This window comes from Artemia sp. Qi Xiang Cuo, chromosome 1 (genome assembly GCF_049724085.1).
Source record: "Artemia sp. Qi Xiang Cuo chromosome 1, ASM4972408v1, whole genome shotgun sequence".
Classification (NCBI taxonomy): domain Eukaryota; kingdom Metazoa; phylum Arthropoda; class Branchiopoda; order Anostraca; family Artemiidae; genus Artemia; species Artemia sp. Qi Xiang Cuo.
Window position 1 is genome coordinate 38,201,084 of NC_142794.1, and position 23,876 is coordinate 38,224,959.

The following is a 23,876-nucleotide window of genomic DNA, read 5'->3' on the forward strand; positions in this document are numbered from 1 at the left end:
TGTGTGTGTGTGTGTGTGTGTGTGTGTGTGTCGTTTCTATGTGTAAGTCGTCACTTTGAGTATGTCGTCTCTGTGTATGTGTCGTCTCTGTGTGTGTGTCGTTTCTGTGTGGGTGTCATCTCTGTGTGTGTTGTCTCTATGCATGTGTCGTCTCTATGCATGTGTCGTCTCTACGTGTGTTTCGTATCTGTGTGTGTGTGTGTGTTCTCTCTGTGTGCGTGTTGTCTCGAGTGTCCTTACTAAAAAGAGACGACACACACACACAGACGACACACACACACACACATAGACACAACACAGACACAGAGACGACAAAACATACAGAGACGACACACTCACATAGAGTAGCGCGCCACTCTAAGTGAACCTAGATCAACCCAACGTTTTGGATATCTCTCTCACTATGACTCTGTTCGTGTGTCGTGTCTGTGCGTTTGTCGTCTCTATGTGTGTGTCATCTCTGTGGATGTGTCGTCTCTGTTTTTGTTGTGGACTCTGTGTGTGTGTCGTCTCTGTGCGTGTGTGTTGTCTCTGTGTGTGTGTGTGTCATCTCTATGTGTGTCGTCTCTGTGTGTGTGTATTCTCTATGTGTAAGTCGTCACTTTTGAGTGTGTCGTCTGTGTGTGTGTGTGTGTGTCGTCTCTGTGTAGGTGTTGTCTCTGTGTGTGTGTTGTCTCTGTGTGTGTGAGTGTGGTATCTATGCGTGTGTCGTCTCTATGTGTGTTTCGTCTCTGTGTGTGTGTGTCGTCTTTATGTGTGTTTTTGTCATTTCTTGTCTATGTGTGTCGTCTCTCTGTGTGCGTGTTGACTCTGTGTGTGTTTTGTCTTTGTGTGTGTGTCGTCTCTATGGGTGTTTCGTCTCCGTATGTGTGTATCATCTCTGTGTGTGTGTGTGTGTGTGTTTGCCGTCTCTGTGTGTGTCGTCTCTGCGCGTGTGTCTTCTCCGTGTGTGTGTGTGTCGTCGTTATGTGTGTGTGTCGTCGTCTCTGTGTGTGTGTTGTCTCTGTGTGTGTATCGTCCCTGTGCATGTGTCGTCTCTATGTGTGTGTTTTGTCTCTGTGTGCGTGTGTCATCTCTGTGTGTGTCTCTGTCGTGCTCTGTGTGTGTGTGTGTCTGTGTGTTTGTGTGGGTGTGTGTGTGTGTTTGTGTGTGTATGTGTTTGTTGGTTTTTGTGTGTTTTTGTTTGTTTTTGTTGTTTTGTTTTTTTGTTTGTGTTTGTATGTTTGTGTTTATGTTTGTTTGTGTGTATGTGTGTATGTGTGTTGTGTGTTGTGTGTGTGTGTATGTGTGTGTATTTTGTGTTGTGTGTGTGTGTGTGTGTGTGTGTGTGTGTGTGTGTGTGTGTGTGTGTGTGTGTGTGTGTGTGTGTGTGTGTGTGTGTGTGTGTGTGTGTGTGTGTGTGTGTGTGTGTGTGTGTGTGTGTGTGTGTGTGTGTGTGTGTGTGTGTGTGTGTGTGTGTGTGTGTGTGTGTGTGTGTGTGTGTGTGTGTGTGTGTGTGTGTGTGTGTGTGTGTGTGTGTGTGTGTGTGTGTGTGTGTGTGTGTGTGTGTGTGTGTGTGTGTGTGTGTGTGTGTGTGTGTGTGTGTGTGTGTGTGTGTGTGTGTGTGTGTGTGTGTGTGTGTGTGTGTGTGTGTGTGTGTGTGTGTGTGTGTGTGTGTGTGTGTGTGTGTGTGTGTGTGTGTGTGTGTGTGTGTGTGTGTGTGTGTGTGTGTGTGTGTGTGTGTGTGTGTGTGTGTGTGTGTGTTTGTGGGTGTGTTTGTTTGTGTGTGTTTGTGTGTTTTTGTCTGTGTGTGTGTGTGTTGGTGTGTGTATTCTCTCTTTTTTTAAGTCATCACTGTGTGTGTGTCCTCTCTTTGTATTTGTAGTATGTGTGTGTGTTTCTTCTCTGTATGGGTGTCGTTTCTGTGTGTGTGTGTTGTGTCTATGAGAGTGTCGTCTCTATGCCTGTGTCGTCTCTAAGTGTGTTTCGTTTCTGTGTGTGTGTGTGTTCTCTCTGTGTGCGTGTTGTCTCGAGTGTCCTTACTAAAAAGAGACGACACACAGAGACGACACACACACACACACATCGAGAAAACACAGACACAGAGACGACAAAAAATACAGAGACGACACACTCACATAGAGTGGCGCGTCACTCTAAGTGAACCTAGATCAACCCAACTTTTGGATATCTCTCTCACTATGACTCTGTTCGTGTGTCGTGTCTGTGCGTGTGTCGTCTCTATGTGTGTGTCATCTCTGTGTATGTGTCGTCTCTGTTTTTGTTGTGGACTCTGTGTGTGTGTCGTCTCTGTGCGTGTGTGTTGTCTCTGTGTGTGTGTCGTCTCTGTGTGTGTGTGTGTGTCGTCTCTATGTGTGTTTGTCGTCTCTGTGTGTGTGTCTTCTCTATGTGTAAGTCGTCACTTTTGAGTGTGTCGTCTGTGTGTGTGTGTGTGTGTCGTCTCTCTGTGTGTGTTGTCTCTGTGTGGGTGTTGTCTGTGTGTGTGTTGTATCTATGCGTGTGTCGTCTGTATGTGTGTTTCGTATCTGTGTGTGTGTGTCGTCTCTATGTGTGTTTTTGTCATTTCTTGTCTATGTTTCTCGTCTCCCTGTGTGTGTGTTGACTCTGTGTGTGTTTCGTTTTTGTGTGTGTGTCGTCTCTATGGGTGTTTCGTCTCCGTATGTGTGTATCATCTCTGTGTGTGTGTGTGTGTGTGTTTGCCGTCTCTGTGTGTGTCGTCTCTGCGCGTGTGTCTTCTCCGTGTGTGTGTGTGTCGTCGCTATGTGTTTGTGTCGTAGTCTCTGTGTGTGTGTTGTCTCTCTGTGTGTATCATCCCTGTGCATGTGTCGTCTCTATGTGTGTGTTTCGTCTCTGTGTGCGTGTGTCATCTCTGTGTGTGTTTCGTCTCTCTCTCTGTGTGTGTGAAATTCTTCTAACAACATCAATTCTCAAGGTAAAAGTTTGAATCAAACACTTTTAGGATATCCAGTGTCCTTACTGAAAAACTACTGAATTAAAAAAATAAATTAAATTGATCATACGACCTAAATTATTTCATCAGATACGCCAGCACTCATAAACGATCCTTTTGAAATTCTGCTAACAACATCGATTCTCAAGGTAAAACTTGGAAAACGGGCCAATCAGGTGTTACAATCCTTTTGTTTTTGCTCAAAATTCGACAAAGCAATGACTGTTAGGCTAGTTTATTTTGCATGATATTTCTAGAGCAAATTCAGATGAAGAAATGCCTTCAAAGTCAAGGCTATAAGAAATAAAGTTCTGGATATTTTTGTCAGTTTGTATTTTGCGCACTAATATCAATATCAGTAACGAGCCCCCCTCCGAAATACCTTGTTCTTTATGTTAGACTTTTGATTTTTCAACACAATTAAATTAAAAAATAAGCATTTTCAACTAGAAATAAGGAGCATCGTTAAAAAAACAAAGACGACTGTACATCACCCAGTCTAGAATGTGAGCTGCCCCCCCCCCCCTCCAAAATACCTTGTTCTTTTTATATTACACTTTTGACTTTTCACCCTAATTAAATTAAAAAATAAGCATTTTTATTTCATCAGATACGCCAGCACTCATAAACGATCCTTTTGAAATTCTGCTAATAACATCGATTCTCAAGGTAAAAGTTGGAAAACGGGGCAATCAGGTGTTACAATCATTTTGTTTTTGCTCAAAATTCGACAAAGCAATGACTGTTAGGCTAGTTTATTTTGCATGATATTTCTAAAGCCAATTAAGGTGAAGAAATGTCTTCAAAGTCAAGGCTATAAGAAAAAAAAAGGTTCTGGATATTTTTGTCAGTTTGTAGTTTACGCACTAATATCAATATCAGTAACGAACCCCCTCCGAAATACCTTGTTCTTCTATGTTAGACTTTTGACTTTTCATCACAATTAAATTAAAAATAATCATTTTCAACTAGAAATAAGGAGCATCGTCATCAGATACGCCAGCACTAATAAACGATCCTTTTGAAATTCTGCTAACAATATCGATTCTCAAGGTGAAAGTTGGAAAACGGGCAGTAAGGTTTTATAATCCTTTTGTTTTTGTTCTAAATTTGGCCAATTCACGACGGTTAGCATAGTTTATTTTGTATAATTTTTCTTGGTCCAATTAAGATGAACAAATACATTAAAAGTAAAGGATGCACTAAAACAAAATTTATGGATATTTTTTGATAATTTCTAGTTTAAGTACTCATATCAATGTCCGAAATGAACCCCCCTCCGAACAACCCTGTTCTTTTATGTTATAATTTTTACTTTTCATGACCATTAAATTAAAAAATAAGCATTTTCAACTAGAAATAAGGAGCATCGTCATCAGATACGCCAGCACTAATAAACGATCCTTTTGAAATTCTGCTAACAACATCGATTCTCAAGGTGAAAGTTGGAAAACGGGCAATCAGGTGTTACAATCCTTTTGTTTTTGCTCAAAATTCGACAAAGCAATGACTGTTAGGCTAGTTTATTTTGCATGATATTTCTAAAGCCAATTAAGATGAAGAAATATCTTCAAAGTCAAGGCTATAAGAAAAAAAAAGTTCTGGATATTTTTGATAATTTGTAGTTTACGCACTAATATCAATATCAGTAACGAACCCCCCACTGAAATACCTTGTTATTTTATGTTAGACTTTTGAATTTTCATCACAATTAAATTAAAAAATAAGCATTTTCAACTAGAAATAAGGAGCATCGTCATCAGATACGCCAGCACTAATAAACGATCCTTTTGAAATTCTGCTAACAATATCGATTCTCAAGGTGAAAGTTGGAAAACGGGCAATCAGGTGTTACAATCCTTTTGTTTTTGCTCAAAATTCGACAAAGCAATGACTGTTAGGCTAGTTTATTTTGCATGATATTTCTAAAGCCAATTAAGATGAAGAAATATATTCAAAGTCAAGGCTATAAGAAAAAAAAATTTCTGGAGATTTTTGTTAATCTTTAGTTTACGCACTAATATCAATATTAGTAACGAACCCCCCACCGAAATACCTTATTATTTTATGCTAGACTTTTGACTTTTCATCACAATTCAATTAAAAAAAAAGCATTTTCAACTTGCAATAAGGAGCATCTTCATCAGATACGCCAGCACTAATAAAAGATCCTTTTGAAATTCTGCTAACAACATCGATTCTCAAGGTGAAAGTTGGAAAACGGGCAATCAGGTGTTACAATCCTTTTGTTTTTGCTCAAAATTCGACAAAGCAATGACTGTTAGGCTAGTTTATTTTGCATGATATTTCTAAAGCCAATTAAGATGAAGAAATATCTTCAAAGTCAAGGCTATAAGAAAAAAAAAGTTCTGGATATTTTTGTCAGTTTGTAGTCTACGCACTAATATCAATATCAGTAACGAGCCCCCTTCCGAAATACCTTGTTCTTTTATGTTAGACTTTTGACTTTTCATCACAATTAAATTAAAAAATAAGCATTTTCAACTAGAAATAAGGAGCATCGTCATCAGATACGCCAGCACTAATCAACGATCCTTTTGAAATTCTGCTAACAACATCGATTCTCAAGGTAAAAGTTGGAAAACGGGGCAATCAGGTGTTACAATTCTTTTGTTTTTGTTCAAAATTCGACAAAGCAATGACTGTTAGGCTAGTTTATTTTGCATGATGTTTATAAAGCCAACTAAGATGAAGAAATGTATTCAAAGTCAAGACTATAAGAAAAAAAAAGCTCTAGATATTTTTGTCAGTTTGTAGTTTCCGCACTAATATCAATGTCAGTAAAAAGCTCCCCTCCGAAATAGCTTGTTCTTTTATGTTAGACTTTTGACTTTTCATCACAATTAAATTAAAAAATAAGCATTTTCAACTAGAAATAAGGAGCATCGTCATCAGATACGCCAGCACTAATAAATGATCCTTTTGAAATTCTGCTAACAACATCGATTCTCAAGGTAAAAGTTGGAAAACGGGGCAATCAGGTGTTACAATTCTTTTGTTTTTGTTCAAAATTCGACAAAGCAATGACTGTTAGGCTAGTTTATTTTGCATGATATTTCTAAAGCCAATTAAGATGAAGAAATATCTTCAAAGTCAAGGCTATAAGAAAAAAAAAGTTCTGGATATTTTTGTCAGTTTGTAGTTTACGCACTAATATCAATATCAGTAACGAGCCCCCCTCCGAAATACCTTGTTCTTTTATGTTAGACTTTTGACTTTTCATCACAATTAAATTAAAAAATAAGCATTTTCAACTAGAAATAAGGAGCATCGTCATCAGATACGCCAGCACTAATAAACGATCCTTTTGAAATTCTGCTAACAACATCGATTCTCAAGGTAAAAGTTGGAAAACGGGGCAATCAGGTGTTACAATCCCTTTGTTTTTGTTCAAAATTCGACAAAGCAATGACTGTTAGGCTAGATTATTTTGCATCATATTTCTAAAGCCAATTAAGATGAAGAAATGCCTTCAAAGTCAAGACTATAAGAAAAAAAAAGTTCTAGATATTTTTGTCAGTTTGTAGTTTACGCACTAATATCAATGTCAGTAACAAGCCCCCCTCCGAAATAGCTTGTTCTTTTATGTTAGACTTTTGACTTTTCATCACAATTAAATTAAAATATAAGCATTTTCAGCTAGAAATAAGGAGCATCGTCATCAGATACGCCAGCACTAATAAACGATCCTTTTGAAATTCTGCTAACAACATCGATTCTCAAGGTAAAAGTTGTAAAACGGGGCAATCAGGAGTTACAATTCCTTTGTTTTTGTTCAAAATTCGACAAAGCAATGACTGTTAGGCTAGTTTATTTTGCATGATATTTCTAAAGCCAATTAAGATGAAGAAATATCTTCAAAGTCAAGGCTATAAGAAAAAAAAGTTCTGGATATTTTTTTTGTCAGTTTGTAGTTTACGCACTAATATCAATATCAGTAACGAGCCCCCTTCCGAAATACCTTGTTCTTTTATGTTAGACTTTTGACTTTTCATCACAATTAAATTAAAAAATAAGCATTTTCAGCTAGAAATAAGGAGCATCGTCATCAGATACGCCAGCACTAATAAACGATCCTTTTGAAATTCTGCTAACAACATCGATTCTCAAGGTAAAAGTTGGAAAACGGGGCAATCAGGTGTTACAATTCTTTTGTTTTTGTTCAAAATTCGACAAAGCAATGACTGTTAGGCTAGTTTATTTTGCATGATATTTCTAAAGCCAATTAAGATGAAGAAATGTCTTCAAAGTCAAGGCTATAAGAAAAAAAAAGTTCTGGATATTTTTGTCAGTTTGTAGTTTACGCACTAATATCAATATCAGTAACGAGCCCACTTCCGAAATACCTTGCTCTTTTATGTTAGACTTTTGACTTTTCATCACAATTAAATTAAAAAATAAGCATTTTCAGCTAGAAATAAGGAGCATCGTCATCAAATACGCCAGCACTAATAAACGATCCTTTTGAAATTCTGCTAACAACATCGATTCTCAAGGTAAAAGTTGGAAAACGGGGCAATCAGGTGTTACAATCCTTTTGTTTTTGCTCAAAATTCGACAAAGCAATGACTGTTAGGCTAGTTTATTTTGCATGATATTTCTAAAGCCAATTAAGATGAAGAAATATCTTCAAAGTCAAGGCTATAAGAAAAAAAAAGTTCTGGATATTTTTGTCAGTTTGTAGTTTACGCACTAATATCAATATCAGTAACGAGCCCCCCTCCGAAATACCTTGTTCTTTTATGTTAGACTTTTGACTTTTCATCACAATTAAATTAAAAAATAAGCATTTTCAACTAGAAATAAGGAGCATCGTCATCAGATACGCCAGCACTAATAAATGATCCTTTTGAAATTCTGCTAACAACATCGATTCTCAAGGTAAAAGTTGGAAAACGGGGCAATCAGGTGTTACAATCCTTTTGTTTTTGCTCAAAATTCGGCAAAGCAATGACGGTTAGGCTATTTTATTTTGCATGATATTTCTAAAGCTAATTAAGATGAAGAAATGTCTTCAAAGTCAAGGCTATAAGAAAAAAAAGTTCTGGATATTTTTGTCAGTTTTTTAGTTTACGCACTAATATCAATATCAGTAACGAGCCCCCTTCCGAAATACCTTGCTCTTTTATGTTAGACTTTTGACTTTTCATCACAATTAAATTAAAAAATAAGCATTTTCAACTAGAAATAAGGAGCATCGTCATCAGATACGCCAGCACTAATAAATGATCCTTTTGAAATTCTGCTAACAACATCGATTCTCAAGGTAAAAGTTTGGAAAACGGGGCAATCAGGTGTTACAATTCTTTTGTTTTTGTTCAAAATTCGGCAAAGCAAAGACTGTTAGGCTGGTTTATTATGCATCATATTTCTAAAGCCAACTAAGATGAAGAAATGTATTCAAAGTCAAGACTATAAGAAAAAAAAAGTTCTAGAGATTTTTGTCAGTTTCTAGTTTACGCACTAATATTTAACTATCGCACTAATCAGTAACGAACCCCCCTCCGAAATACATTGTTCTTTTATGTTAGACTTTTGACTTTTCATCACAATTAAATTAAAAAATAAGCATTTTCAGCTAGAAATAAGGAGCATCGTCATCAGATACGCCAGCACTAATAAACGATCCTTTTGAAATTCTGCTAACAACATCGATTCTCAAGGTAAAAGTTGGAAAACGGGGCAATCAGGTGTTACAATTCTTTTGTTTTTGTTCAAAATTCGACAAAGCAATGACTGTTAGGCTAGTTTATTTTGCATGATATTTCTAAAGCCAATTAAGATGAAGAAATGTCTTCAAAGTCAAGGCTATAAGAAAAAAAAAGTTCTTGATATTTTTGTCAGTTTGTAGTTTACTCACTAATATCAATATCAGTAACGAGCCCCCCTCCGAAATACCTTGTTCTTTTATGTTAGACTTTTGACTTTTCATCACAATTAAATTAAAAAATAAGCATTTTCAACTAGAAATAAGGAGCATCGTCATCAGATACGCCAGCACTAATAAATGATCCTTTTGAAATTCTGCTAACAACATCGATTCTCAAGGTAAAAGTTTGGTAAACGGGGCAATCAGGTGTTACAATTCTTTTGTTTTTGTTCAAAATTAGACAAAGCAATAACTGTTAGGCTAGTTTTTTATTTTGCATGATATTTCTAAAGAAAATTAAGATGAAGAAATGTATTCAAAGTCAAGACTATAAGGAAAAAAAAAGTTCTGGATATTTTTGACAATCTGTAGTTTACGCACTACTTTCAATATTAGTAACGAGCCTCCCACTGAAATACCTTGTTCTTTTATGTTAGACATTTGACTTTTCATCACAATTAAATTAAAAAATAATCATTTTCAACTAGAAATAAGGAGCATCGTCATCAGATACGCCAGCACTAATAAACGATCCTTTTGAAATTCTGCTAACAACATCGATTCTCAAGATAAAAGTTGGAAAACGGGGCAATCAGGTGTTACAATTCTTTTGTTTTTGCTCAAAATTCGACAAAGCAATGACTGTTAGGCTAGTTTATTTTGCATGATATTTCTAGAGCCAATTAAGATGAAGAAATGTCTTCAAAGTCAAGGCTATAAGAAAAAAAAAGTTCTGGATATTTTTGTCAGTTTGTAGTTTACGCACTAATATCAATGTCAGTAACGAACCCTCCTCCGAAATACCTTGTTCTTTTATGTTAGACTTTTGACTTTTCATCACAATTAAATTAAAAAATAAGCATTTTCAACTAGAAATAAGAAGCATCGTTAAAAAACTAAGACGAATGGAAATTACCCCGTATATGAAGTGAGCTGCCCCCTCCGAAATACCTTGTTCTTTATGTTAGACTTTGACTTTTCACCCCAATTAAATTAAAAAATAAGCATTTTCAACTAGAAATAAGGAGCATCGTTTAAAAACTAAGACGAATGGAAATTATCCCGTATATGAAGTTAGCTACCCCCTCCAAAATACCTTGTTCTTTATGTTAGAGTTTGACTTTTCATTGCCAATTAAATTAAAAAATAAGCATTTTCAACTAGAAATAAGGAGCATCGTTAAAAAAACTAAGGCGAATGGAAATTATCTTCGATTCTGAGCATTTTTGAAACCCTTTTCGTTTTTTCTCCACCTTAATAGGATCAAATTCGCGAATCCTATACTCCAATTCGCAAATCTCATTACCCCTTTTTAAATGTACCAGTTTTTTAAGAAAAATGTGCACGTGAACTCACGATGTACATTCATTGTGCAATTGACAACAAAAACAGAAAAAAACCTGTTTGACCACATTATACACTGCCAAATAACTAGTCTGGTAATCTGCCTTGGAAAGCTGCCAATCCTATAGGGGCATCAGAAATGGTACTTAGATAACTACTATCTGCATACTAAGTAATTTACTTCCTACAGAAACCATGCTAATGCTTCTATAATTACCACACTCACTCTCATCATCTTTTTCACACAGGGGTTTAATTGCAGTTCTTCTAAAATCGCTTGGTACTTTCCCCTCTTTAAATAGAAAACACTGCCTTATAAAGATAGTGGCGGTTTTGGCCTCTCTTATGCCCGGCACAAAATTTGATTAGCACCCCCCCCCCCCCCTCCTGTCTTCTAAAATTTTAAAAAAAATTTCATTTATTAATTAAATTCAGTCTACTTATTTTTATTTCCAAGGAGTGGTGATGAAGGTATGGAAAAAATAAAAATCCCAGATTCAATTTGCTTATATTTACTGGTAACTACGCCCCCTACTTTATTTTAATAAAAAGTAAACCTAAAAAAAATACAAACTGATTATTTATTTGAAATTTGAGACCCAGGGCGAGTGCCCTTTTTGTACCCCCTGCCCCTAAAATCACCTCTGTATGAAGATTCATTAAGTTTCTTGTATGAAATTTACAGAAGTATTGCTTTGCTGTAAGATGGTTTAAATTGGTGGTTTCAGCAAAATGTAGCTTTTGCTTTGTCAGCCTTCAACTGTGCATTAAAAAAAGTACACTATTGAGCAGGTTTTTGAAAATCTGCTGTACTGATTATGTTATTTTATGATTTTCATATTGTTTTGATATAGTTACTACAGTGGGCTAAAAATTTGGGGTCGACCATTTCATAAAATGCAAGAGGAATACAAAACTAAGGCCATCAGCTTAAAGCTATCATTCTTGTAAAGACACAAATCTGCTGGATATTTAATTAGCACAGGATAATCGGTAAATTTAAATTAGTGTCTGGTGGATATTAAAGCTTTGTTAGAGAATCAACTTGCCCGAAAGCAAGTAAAAACATTAGGTCGAAAGGGATGAAACGCTTTTTTAACTACTTTGCTGTAACCAAGCTATCACAAGAAGTCAATCCCAGGTGAGCCGTCCTAGCCGAGTGGTTAGCACGCTAGACTTGAAAATCCTTTCTCTGCGAGGACGAGGGTCAAGTCTTGGTGTCGCTGGTTATTTGATTTGGAACGGTGGTCAGTGGCTTGACTCTGTACTCTCAGCTAGAATCGACCCTGCTCTTAATGGGTACTTGGAGGTACTTGGTTCTTGGTGTGCAAAAGCACAGGATGGCTGTCCCCCACCCCCATTGCACTTCCTGGTCGAAAGACCGTGAAACGGAGATTAGCACCGTCGGTCGGGACTGTAGAGTCCAATGCCATATTCTTTACCCCTTTTTTACTTGAAAATATTTCGTGGTACTTGCAACTAAGGCTATAGATATTCCCTGAAGCGCTATACAGATATTGTGGTTGCAGCGGTAGCTGAAAGCTAGTAAAGAAACACCCGCGGCCCATAGCAACCGAAAATTAATATGTATTAAGAGTGATGCACGTCTTGAGGTTTAAAGTTCCTCGTGCATGGTTTTGGTATGCTAATTCTTTGGTTTTAATTCTTCAGCGTAAAATGCCAATTTTACGAAGAAATTGTCACTGAACAAAGGAAAACATTTATAATTGAAGGTGGGATTTGATGATTAAAACTCACCTTTTTTAGGCTCATGTTTTCAAGCCTTAACTGTTAACAGCATATTCTATTCAAAATTCTCACTCGAGGAGTGTTGTCCTATAGGCTGTCTTGCTTCAGTCCTCTCTTGACATCATCTAATGAAACTAGTTGCTTTTTTTTTCTATCAGGAATGATTTGTGCTTCATTATGACTCTCCTTAATTATCCCTGTTCAGAGTAAGTTTCTTAGTTCTACTGGAATGTATACATCCCTAGGCTATATGGATACGGGCATGTTTTTCCATAGTGAGCGTTATTAAAAGGACTTTTTCAAAAATACTTTCTTTAGCCAAAACGTCCAGGTTTTCACTCGTTTTAATGTATTTCTTCCAAATTTTCAAGGGGTAGGGCTCCTGGACTCTTAGCGTTTAATAATTACCTATGTCAGTCAAGGCCGTAACCAGGATTTTTTTTCGGAGGGGGTTTTACTCAAAGATTTTTTTTCCGGGAGGTGGGGGGGGGGTTACACAAAATAAACCTCAAAAAACGCATACAAAATTTGTTTATATCCATTTTTTTACCCAGAGGGGGGGGGGGTCAACCCCCCCCCTCTGGGTATGGCCTTGATGTCAGTTGCCGACCAACAAGAACAATGGTAGATATACGTCAGCTAAATCGGTAAGAAAGTTCTAGTCGATTGTATTCGTTTTTCTCCAAAATATTTCTTTTTGTGGGATTTTTTTTCGCTCTTGGAAATTTTATATTGGATCTGACATCTGTTTTATTTACTTTTTTTTTATTATTTTGAAAACACTTGGCCAGGGCAATAGTACAGTTTACTTAGATAGGAAAATAGAACTGGGTGAAAATAAGGATCAATAGTAACTATTGGATAATATACGAGGCTTCTTTTTATAACTAATGGATGTCATTTCTTTTCAAAATGAAAGTTGACCCTTACAGTGGTAGAGGTATAGCTTATACCTTGAAACAAATTCCAGAAAAAGACAGTGGAAGTATTAAAACGTGTAAGAGGCTTAGAGACAAACTGGCAGACATTTTTATAAACTTCTAACTCTATTGCTCTCAGCATGAGCATTTCAGGAAATCTCAGTTCTGATGAAGGTGCAACTGCTGGAAGCTTTTACACAAAGGCACTCTAAAAGACAATTTTGTAACCATCCATCAACGATTTTTGATCAAAGAGCGCTCCCGGTCTGCTCTTTCAAAACATATAGATACTGCAGTGAGTTATGCCGAGAAAGGTGTTACGATTCAGGTGTTGAAAGCTTATATGCTAAAGACACTCTAAAAGACAATATTTTATAGCTAGTTATCATAAAGTAAATACACTCTTGCTCCTTACCTTCTCTTGCAGAACACCAAGAAGCATTGGTTATGACGACGAATCAGTCCCGGTGCACCTTTAGCAAGCTTCCACATTTATTAATACTCTTGTTTTGTTGTATTTCTTAACAGTTTAGTGTAATTATTTAGGTTCAGACGACTGTTGTCTTAGAATGTATGATACTCGTCTTTCACTTGGTAAAGGCACCCTTCTTGGGAAGAAAGGACACATGGGAATAACTAGCATTCAATCCCATCCATTCGAAGACTACTTACTTGCTAGTGGAAGGTAAATTGTGCATTTTTATGAATCTTGTGCTTGTAAAACTGCCCGCTTTTTGTTTAATAGTTAAAACTTTTTTTCTGGAATATTTTCACAGTTCTTGTAACGGGTTTATCAACCATTGTTAAAGGTAGTGTTTGCTTCTATGTCTCGTGAGATGGAAGGTTTGTATTAATGAGTTGGCATACTGTCCTGAGTTGAGGACAAATAGGGAAAGCTCTTTGTTGAGTACCACTAAAGACGCTTCCTTGACCTTAGGGCTTTAAAAAAATGGCTTCATTGGCTTTTTGCCGTCGCCATTAAACTCGCTTTCGCCCTTAGGCCCCGCGCACACTTACTACAATGACGTTTCGTTTTCTTTGTTCCTGACTCGCACACGCGTCATTTTCTTTCAATGTTGTCTCCTGCTGCTAACCTTGTAGTCCAATTACTAAAGCCAAAACGCTGGGTCAGTTTTTGAATGAGAGATAATTAGCTGGAAACGTGCACCGTATGTTTTGATTTATTAAAGGTTTCTAAAGGATAAAGTTCCCTGTCCTACGCACGGTATTTCTATTATTCAAGGTCGAATGCCGCAAAGCCATTTTTTTCATGGATTAGCTTTCTATAGCTCCAGGCATGTTAACTTCTATCAATAATAGTTGTAGGATAAAACATTCTTGACAAATTTTCCTCTGAGTATTTTTTTCATTTTCCAACCGTTTTTATGATAGAAGATGGACAGTGTGCAGGGCTCAGCCACACATACTGTAATGCGAGGTCAATTGTGAATCTTGATGAATAATGCCTTGTAATTTATATTATTTGATAGTTAATACATATTATGTAACAACATTTAAGTGCATCTAAAATAATATTTTAATATTACTAACTTACTTTGTATAATTAAAAACTCATTAAATAAAACATTTGATTTCAAGTACGAATATCGATTATTTTGTTATATATCTTCATTTATATGAAGAGGGTTGTATTATATAGGGTTTGGTATTTCTGTTTAGATCTGTTTTTAATAAATTAACCTTAAATTAAGAAATACAAGTTCTTCATTTAATGAGCTCCTTATATTTTAAATTATTTTTCTTTAATTTTATTGCCACCTAATTATAAAACAAAATACATTGAACAAAATAAGACAAAAAAAACCTGACATTTGCCTTGCAATTCTTGCAGGTCATAAAATAAACACTTTTCACCTAGGAGAAGCTCATTGTTTTCCATCTAAAACAGCCCAGAAAATCCTTTAGATTTAAATAGGTTTATGAGGAATGTCTTTGTGAATCTGAATGAAATGCATCAATGATTTGAATAGCTGAGTTAGATAGTTCCTAGGATACTGAGTAATGAAGGGGGAAAATCCACAGAGAAATAATTAATTTGCCTAATTCTTTATTTCCTGGATGGTATATAAAATCAGGAGGTAGAAAAGGTGGAATTTTTTCATCTGTTAGCTCAGTCGTCCAGAAATATGCTACCTGTAGGATGACTTAATAAAAAAAAGAAATAATGAAAGTAAAGAGTGAAACTTAGACTTTCGATGTGCCTTTTTTGTGTTTGAAATATATAAAAAAATGAGTATTCAGGGCTTTTCTAGCTTTCAAAAAGGTATTATTATTAAACAGCTCCTGTCTATGGTTGTAAATGAATAAATAATACAGTTTGCCCCCTGTGTCCCCTGACTCTACACTTCATCCTATATTTATTCCAAATCAGGATACTTCAGAGGCTAAATCCTTATTTCATCTGAGTGTTTATCAATTTTGTCTGAAACCCTTGTCATGGAAAGTTTGAAAATGTGGGCCTTAAACTTTTCTGGGCCATAGGTGCCCCTTCCTTCATACAAAAATCTGCTAGCCTCTACCATATTAGATGGTGCGTAACTAGGCGATAGTCTATAACCGTTAGTTTGCTTTTTTAAACATGCTACAATGACAGTTCTCAACTGCGTTTTCATGGATTTCTATTTATGGAGCTTAGCTTCTGAAACTGGGAAACTTTATAAACAGCTCCTGCACCCTGCTTATGGTCCAGCTGTGGGCTAACATTTTTATCTAAATCTCTGGAAAATCCAGGTTTGATGATTATTCAGTACAAAATGTATCAAATGAATCTTCTATTCCCTTAGTTTTGGTACTGTCCCGAGGAATGTACTCTTTCCTGCTTGGAATAATAGATTCTGATCCTTTTCCACTTGGGGTGTACAAAATTACCTCAAAGATCACACAACCCATATTTTGTTAATTTAGTGGCAATAGGTCCAACGATTTTTATCCTACCTATATGCATAGTTGATCTGACTGGATTTGTCTGGCACTATATTTATCATCGGAGTATTTATATCTTGTATTATTTAGCTGTAAGGGTTTGGGCAGATAATTAGTTCACCACCCCCTCCCCCGCCACTTCCCACAAATAAATGTGAATGGTAGATATCTATGATTTAACGTTAAAATCAAAATCTCGTTTTCGTTTCTTTGACAGTGTTAGTCTAGTTCCCAATAAAATCGTTCAAGATGCATGATTATTTCCCTGGTACCTAAAATATAGCCCCCCTCCCCAGAGACACGGAGGCAGAAGATTCTTTCGACGCAAAGGTAGTAAACAGGGGGAACAAATGCAAAAATCTGCGAATTATTTGAAAAATGTTGGAAATTATGGGACAAATCGCTAAAACCTTGAAATTCTGGGAAAGGGAAACAGGTCAGAAGGCCCTGTTTTGAGCTTTTTGTGACTCTGTAGTATTATTTTCTGGAGAATGTGAAAATAACTTCTATTTCAGTATATGGCATATTTTGTCGATACAAAACCTCTTTCTACTTTAGCCCTGTTTTGAGCTTTTTGTGACTCTGTAGTATTATTTTCTGGAGAATGTGAAAATAACTTCTATTTCAGTATATGGCATATTTTGTCGATACAAAACCTCTTTCTACTTTAGCCCTGTTTTGAGCTTTTTGTGACTCTGTAGTATTATTTTCTGGAGAATGTGAAAATAACTTGTATTTCAGTATATGGCATATTTTGTCGATACAAAACCTCTTTCTACTTTAGTGACATCAAAAAATTTATGTAAAAGTGCAAATTGAATTTCCGTGAAAAACCAGTAAAGCGAGTTTTGTAAAAATTACCATTGAATAAATTACCGTGCTTCAAATGAAATGTTTTGTTTCAATGAGGTAAGAATATTTAAGCATGTTGTGTGAGAGGTCTTGGACGCCTCATACTTATGTTTGTACGTCCAAATTTTGGGGGAGGGGGGCGGGGGCTGATCCAATATAAAAAATAGTTTGGATTCTAACATCACTTTCAGTTTTTAAATTTAGCTTAAAATACATTACTAACAAAAGATGTATTATTTTGAAGACTAAGTTTATTCTATGTTTAAAATTTTTATATGTGATGGTAAAAAAAACAGTAATATTGCAAACTATAGCAATGTGTAATTTAAAAACTATGATAGTACAAATAAGAGTAGTAGAAATTAAAGAGAAAATAGAAAATATTCTGTATAATTCCTATGATCAAGAAAAGTTATATTGTATTTTGAGATACAAACTGTGTTAATTTGGTGGAACTAAGATTGCTTGATTTTCCAGACATGTAGTTATTAAAGAAATAATAATAACAATTATAATAAACAGTCGCTGCTCGAAAGGTAAAGCCAGGGTCTTATTTTGGGAAAAAAGGAGCGACAGTGAAATTTCTATCTTAGAAATGATCATTGTGGAAATTGGATATTTTGACTAAAAAAAAAAAACCTAGGAAGCTGACTGATCAAAATGTAAACAAAAAGCTTATAAAACATTAAAAAGTATTGTTTTAATTGGCACACTGCAAGGAATTCTATATAAAGAAGAAAAAGAAACATTTTAGAACTGGGTTTGCGGATTTGTGTCTTTTTTGTAAAATGTATAGTGCACGCAACAAAAGTGCAGAGCAGTCTGTATCAAGTCGATTAATTGTATTCGTTAGAACGAAAATATCTAGAACTGAACCATGAGGCTGAGTAAAAATTTAAAAAGAAAATCGAGAAAAATCACCTGAAGTGGGTTTGTTTCTTATCATATGTGACAAGTGTGACATATGTGACAAGTGACAAACAAACATGGTTTGTTTCACACATTTCGCATTGCTACTTAACAACTCCAAGATGCAAACTAGTTCATGACATGATTAATCAAACAGTTCGTGCTAACGAACTGTAAGTAAGGAGCGACCCGGCTCAATGGTAACCGAAACTCTAAAAAACGGGATTTTGATACCAAAAGATACATCAAAAGAATCAGATTTTAATGCTGATTTCAAATATATAAGTTTCATTAAGTTTAATTTTACCCATCAAAAGTTACGTGCCTGAGAAAATTTGGCTGATTTTCGAAAAAAGGGGGAGAAACCCTCTAAAAGTTATAGAACCTTAATGAAAATCACACCATCATATTCAGAGTATCAGAGAGCCCGACTGTAGAGGTTTCAAGCTCCTATCTACAAAAATGTGGAATTTTAAATTTTTTTCCAGAAGAACGATCCCGGCGGCGTGGGTAGTTGTGTTGGTTTTTGTTTTTTTTTTCCAGGGGTGATCGTATCGACCCAGTGGTCCTAGAATATCGTGGGAGGGCTCATTGAAACGGAAATTAAAAGTTCTAGTGCTCTTTTTAAGTGACCAAAAAAATAGAGGGCAACTTGGCCCCCTCCCACGCTCATTCTTTTCCCGAAGTCACCCAATTAACACTTTGAGATACCCATTTTGTTCAGCATGGTCGAAAATCTGATACAATTGTCTTTGAGGATGACTTAATCCCCCAAAGTCCCCTGGGGTAGGTCTTAAAGTTATTATAATTAATCAATTTTATATTTTAGTTTTTGTGAGTGGGATGTATCGATTCTTTGTCTGATGGTTTTGTTTCTTATTGGGGGGGGAAGGAGAGGTTTGGGGGCTATATGGAAGAATCTTTCCATGAAGGAAGTATTCTTGTGGGCAGGGACATTGCCATGACGGGGGCGCCGGATTTCCCATAATTATAAAATAAAAAGATCAGGAATTAAATTTAAAAAAAAAACAAGTTTTTCAACTGATCAACTGATTGTGATTAAGAGGTCATTTTTAAAGAACTGGAAAACAAATTCGAACTATAGTTTAAAGAGCAGGGTATTGACTAGGGGGCGAACCCCCTAATACGTATATTTATTACTAATAAAAACGTTCGTAAATAAAATTAAACAAGTTTCGAGAAAGCCATTTAACCAAATATAATATGCAAATTTTGTTTTAATTATTCATGTACGGTGAGCCAAAATCAAAACATGCATTAATTCAAAAACATTTACAAATTAAATAAAAAAAACAATTTTTTTAACTGAAAGTAAGGAGCGACATTAAAACCTAAAACGAACAGAAATTATTTCGTATATGAAGGGGGCTGTCCCCTCCTCAACGCCTCGCTCTTTACGCTAAAGTTTGACTTCCTCACAACTCTATTTTTTTAACAATAAAAACTTTAGCGTAAAGAGCAAGTCCTTGAGGAGGGGACAGCCCCTTTCATATACGGAATAATTTCTGTTCGTTTTAAGTTTTAACGTCGTTCCTACTTTCAGTTAAAAAAAACTTGTTTTTTTTATTTAATCATGAAAAAGGTACATCTAAGACCTCGGGCAATATTTTAAAGCATTTTAAAAGCCGTACGATACCAAAAACGTCATTTTGTAAGTCTCAGGGTCGGCTGACTCAAAGACAGGGTCAATTAGCAAATTTTTCCAGCACCACAGGGAGCTTGTGCAGAGATTCTGGTAAAAATTGATTGGGGGTCTTAAATGTGTAATCAGTTCGAAAAGCTAACGAGAGAATAGTTTAAAACAAAGGAAACATATACTTTACCTTAGACTTTAGTTCCTCCAGGGCCAGGTGTGGCAAATAGGGCATCAACAAAGCCCTGCCAGACGTCCTGGATCGGAGCAGCAGCCGTGACGTCCTCCCAATGTGGTTGTAATGACAGCTCAGTGCTCCGCAGATCTTGGTCGTACTGTCGTCGGAGAGTGTGTTTCGGTCGCCCTCTTTTTCGCCCACCTTCGGATTGCCACTCCTAGACAGCATTCGGAAGACGGTCTCCCGACATTTGGAGGACATGACCAAGATAGTTCCATCTTCTCTGCTTCAGAAGATCATTGAATGGTGGTTGACCTGTTCGTCTGCGGACCACTAGGTTCGTGACCCTGTCCTGCCACGAAATGTTAAGGATTCTTCTGAGGCAGACATTTTCAAATGCTAGGATAGGTTTTTTCCAGATGAAAATTCAGCTTTCAGTATTCACTTGCATAAATGAGAATGGACATGACGTTGCTATTCAACAGACGGAGCTTTAGACGCACAGAGTTTTTTCTGCTTCGTCAAACTGGTTTCAGTTTGTTGAATGCCGATGTTGCTTGTCCAATTCTCCTTTTTATATCATAGACTATTCCGCCATCATATTCGATCCAATTTCCAAGATATTTAAACTCCTGCACTTGTTCGATCGTTTCTCCGTTGCATTTATGGCTACGCTCCTCGATCTATTAACGTTCACTATTAATCCCACTTTCTCAGCCTTGTCCGCTATGGTGTCAAGTAGTAGCTGCAAACGTTGTTTTGCCTCTTCTAGAAGTACTACGTCTTCTGCGAAGTCAAATCTGTGAGCTGCTGACCACTGACTTTTACACCAAAACCTGATTCTTGCCCTAGAACATAATCCATTACTAGGACGAATAGGAACGGGGATAACACATCCTTGTTTCACCTCAGAGAGAATCTTAAAGAATCATGCCATATTCCGTTCTGACACAACATTTGCTCTTCATAGAGGGCCATTATTATATGGAATACTTTATTAGGTAATCCATAAAATTTCAAAATCTTCGATAAAACATCACGATCGATGGAATCAAACGCTTTTTCGAAATCAGTGAAGGGCAGATAAAGCTTTTTATTCCATTTTCTTGACTCTTCCATTCAAGTCTGAGGATAAAAATAAGGTCAGAACATGGTCTACTAGGCTGGAACCCATGTTGTTCTTACCTTTTTTTCGACGTAACACCTTAAATTAGGTATTGTGTTCTTAGACCACACTGCTCTTCTATGACGAATACCAAAATAAGGAAATTGAAACTCGCATAATTGAAACTTCTTTAATGTTGTATAAACTTGAAAAAAATTTCAATGAAGTTGGCAAAATCTTCCGTGTCTTCTAATTGCAAACCAAATGTTGAGTTTATAGTTGTTTACAGGGTTGGTCTCATTTCCCCATAAATACAACGTATTTTCGACCTAACACCTTAAATTAGGTATTGTTTTCTTAGATAGCTGTTTTCTTGTGTATAAATATGCTAGTTTCAAATTCATTATTTTAGTATTTCTACTGAAAACGGTCGCTGTATATGTGATTGAAATATCTGGACTTTTATACCTGTTTTTTTTTTTTTTTAATGTCTAAATAAATGGATTTATCCCCATTTGAAAGTTTATTTGTTCATTATTCCTACCTTATATGTTAATCAAGAGCTGCTCTCAAACGCTGCAATATAATTGTGGCCAAGAGTTTACTGGGCACTGAAGTCAGGTCGATCCCTCTCCAGTTGTCACAGTTAAGAGCATCTCCCTTCTTAAACAGTTTGACCAGAATATCTCTAGTCCAATCACGTGGGATCTTTCCCATGCTCCAAGCTGCTACTAGGAGAGCAGTCCATACATTTAAGCAGGCTTGAAGGGATATCTTCACCATCTCTGCCGTTATCCCATCGACTCCCGATGCGCGACCATCTTTAAGCTTTTTGATAGGTGCTTCTACCTCTACAGTGCTGGGAGGATCAGTACTTACGTCAATTTGTAAAAATGGGATGTCAGGTACAATTTCTCGGTCATGGGGTGGGGGACGATTAAGTATATATTCAAAATGGGATGCTCATCTTTCGTCTACTTTCTTGGGATCTGAAATTACGTTCCCGTATTCATCTTTAACAAGTGATGAGTGGTTCACTTTTTTTCCAACTAACTCATTGGTTAGTAGGTAAACCATCCTGGAGTCACATTTCTTTGCAGCCTCTTCAGAAAGTGCTGTTTTCTCTTCTATCTGGTTCTGCTTGTCTCTCTTTGCACTCTTTTTGACAGCTTTATCCTCTTCTTTATAGTCTAGCTGCAGATAGTCTTTATCTTCATGTCTTGAGGCACTCAGGATATCTCTCTTCGTTTCCTTGCGTTGTTCAATGAATTTCCATGTTTCGTCTGATATCCATTCCTCCTTAGAATATATGGTCTAGAATATCCTATCGTATTTATTTTCTGTTTCTTTTTAAATTTTTTTTTTATTTTTGGGATGGGTTTGTCTGCGAGGAGAGGGGGTTTTCCGCAGGGGGTATCACCCAGACACAAGGTTTTTCAGTGGCACAGTTCTAATATTTCAACGAACCTGTCGTAACTTGGGTTAAGCCAAGAATGGACATGGGTGTTAAGTCCCCCTGCCTCAAAAGCGATTTTTATCTTGTAAATAATTGTTTTCAAACTTGTACTCGTATGACCTAAGTATTGCTTTTTTGATACCAAAGTAAACCCATTTACAATTGATTAGAATTACAGTCTAATTTCTTTCTTTCAGCTATGATGAAACCGTAAAGCTTTGGGACACTCGATCAACACGCTCACCAATTGAAGAAGTTTGTGCAGGTGGCGGAGCATGGAGGTTGAAGTGGGAACCAAAACATGGTAAACATATACTTGTAGCTGCAATGCACAATGGTTTCCATATTTTCTCTTCACAACTTAAGAAATTAAATTTAGCTGCATCCTACATGAAACATTCAAGTTTAGCTTATGGTTGTGACTGGTTTCGAGGTGGATTTTACCGTGGTGAAAATAAATTCTTGGTGGCAAGCTGTAGTATGTATGACAAAGCATTGCACACATGGTCTTTTTCAGAAAGTGTATGTTAAACAGTTTCAACTTTTGTAGTTTAGTCCATTAAATGAATATGGTTTTAATGAGTTTTAAAAATTTTACTGCTTATGTTCTAGTGCAATAGAATTCTGCTTCGAACAAGATGCAATATGCTTGGCCTTCTACAAAAAAAAATGGTGGGTAGAGGGCACAGTTTATATAATTAGCAGTAAGTTTACCGCAGATGATTTCTGGCTCTTCATTCTCGGTGCGAACAAAAAGCTCCTCCCACTTATTTGTGCACTTATGGATTAGTGTGTTGGCGTCAATCAATGAGAAATGGTTAGATAATGAATTATTCGTAATTGCGAAAGCAGAAAAAAACTTGGTGAGCCGGCCAAGTGGTTTGCAACTGTCCCATCTCACAGGTATGACTTAATTTATATACAAATTATGACAATCTATTATTTATATACAGTGGACTCAACTGATTGGTTTATGTAGGATTTTATAAAAAAGGGGGCGGGGGATTGATGAAATTTTTGAAAATAAGGATTTTTTTTTCTTCTAATAACTGGTGGAATAGGTTTGATGGTTTCAGGGGCGGATCCAGGATTTTTTAGGGGGGGCGCAAAATAGGTTTATGCGATAAACTTACGTTAGGAGCAAGATTAATTAATGCAAACTTGCGTTAATTAGGTAAATTACACTACTTTAGGGTGGTACCCCTCACCCCCCCCCTCTGGATCCGCAACTGGATGGTTTATCATTTTTTTCACGTCGTGATATTTGATTTCTCAGATTGCAGTTCCTGTGATACTTTAACAGTCTAGTTACCTGTTTTGGCGGAGAGCCAAGATTAGACTAGTTTCGTTTTCATTCATTGTTTCCGTATGAAATGGGCAGACCTTTCCTTAACATTAAACAATAAACAGCTCTGTTTAAAAATCTTTGCACTTTGTGAATTTAGATAGCAATAAGGGTTCCTGATTGAGACCAATTTTAGGACTTGGGTTCTCATCATCGGTTAATGTGGTAAAAGTTGCAACAATTGCTCTATCCAAGAAAATACCAAACGTCTGTTAAGAAGTGTTTTTCGTAAAATTCTTAGTGAGTTTTCAGAAAATTGAAGGACATCACATATTTTAATGGCAGATCCAAAATTTTACGGGGCTTTACGCTAGAAAAACTCCTATTATAGAATATTCTTCCAGTTTGTTTACCAGAAAACAAATAAAATGCATTTCTTACTGCTGAATCTGTATAATCTTTTGACCTTTTACGGCACAATTTCCAAAATATTTCTAAAACTATTTATATGCAGTGTTACAGCCATACCAATTATTCTCCTTTCCTTTTTTATTCTTTAATAATAATTTCTGGTCGTTTTGAGTTTGAGTTATTGTAGGCTTCTATTTCTACTGATCTTAAGTTTAATATTGCCTTTACTT

At 36.3% G+C, this 23,876-nt stretch overlaps 1 protein-coding gene across 2 annotated transcripts in view; it reads left to right on the top strand.

Moving 5' to 3' along the window:
* LOC148956280 (diphthine methyltransferase) overlaps positions 1-22,523 on the top strand; it is a 65,644-nt gene extending 43,121 nt beyond the window's left edge. For both annotated transcript variants that reach the window (XM_089101949.1, XM_089101915.1), the window contains exons 3-4: positions 13,400-13,538; positions 22,148-22,523. In XM_089101949.1, coding sequence (XP_088958075.1) covers positions 13,400-13,538; positions 22,148-22,481 — 473 coding nt within the window. In that variant the 3' untranslated portion in view covers positions 22,482-22,523. The remainder of the gene's footprint in view (positions 1-13,399; positions 13,539-22,147) is intronic.
* The last annotated feature ends 1,353 nt before the right edge of the window (positions 22,524-23,876 follow it).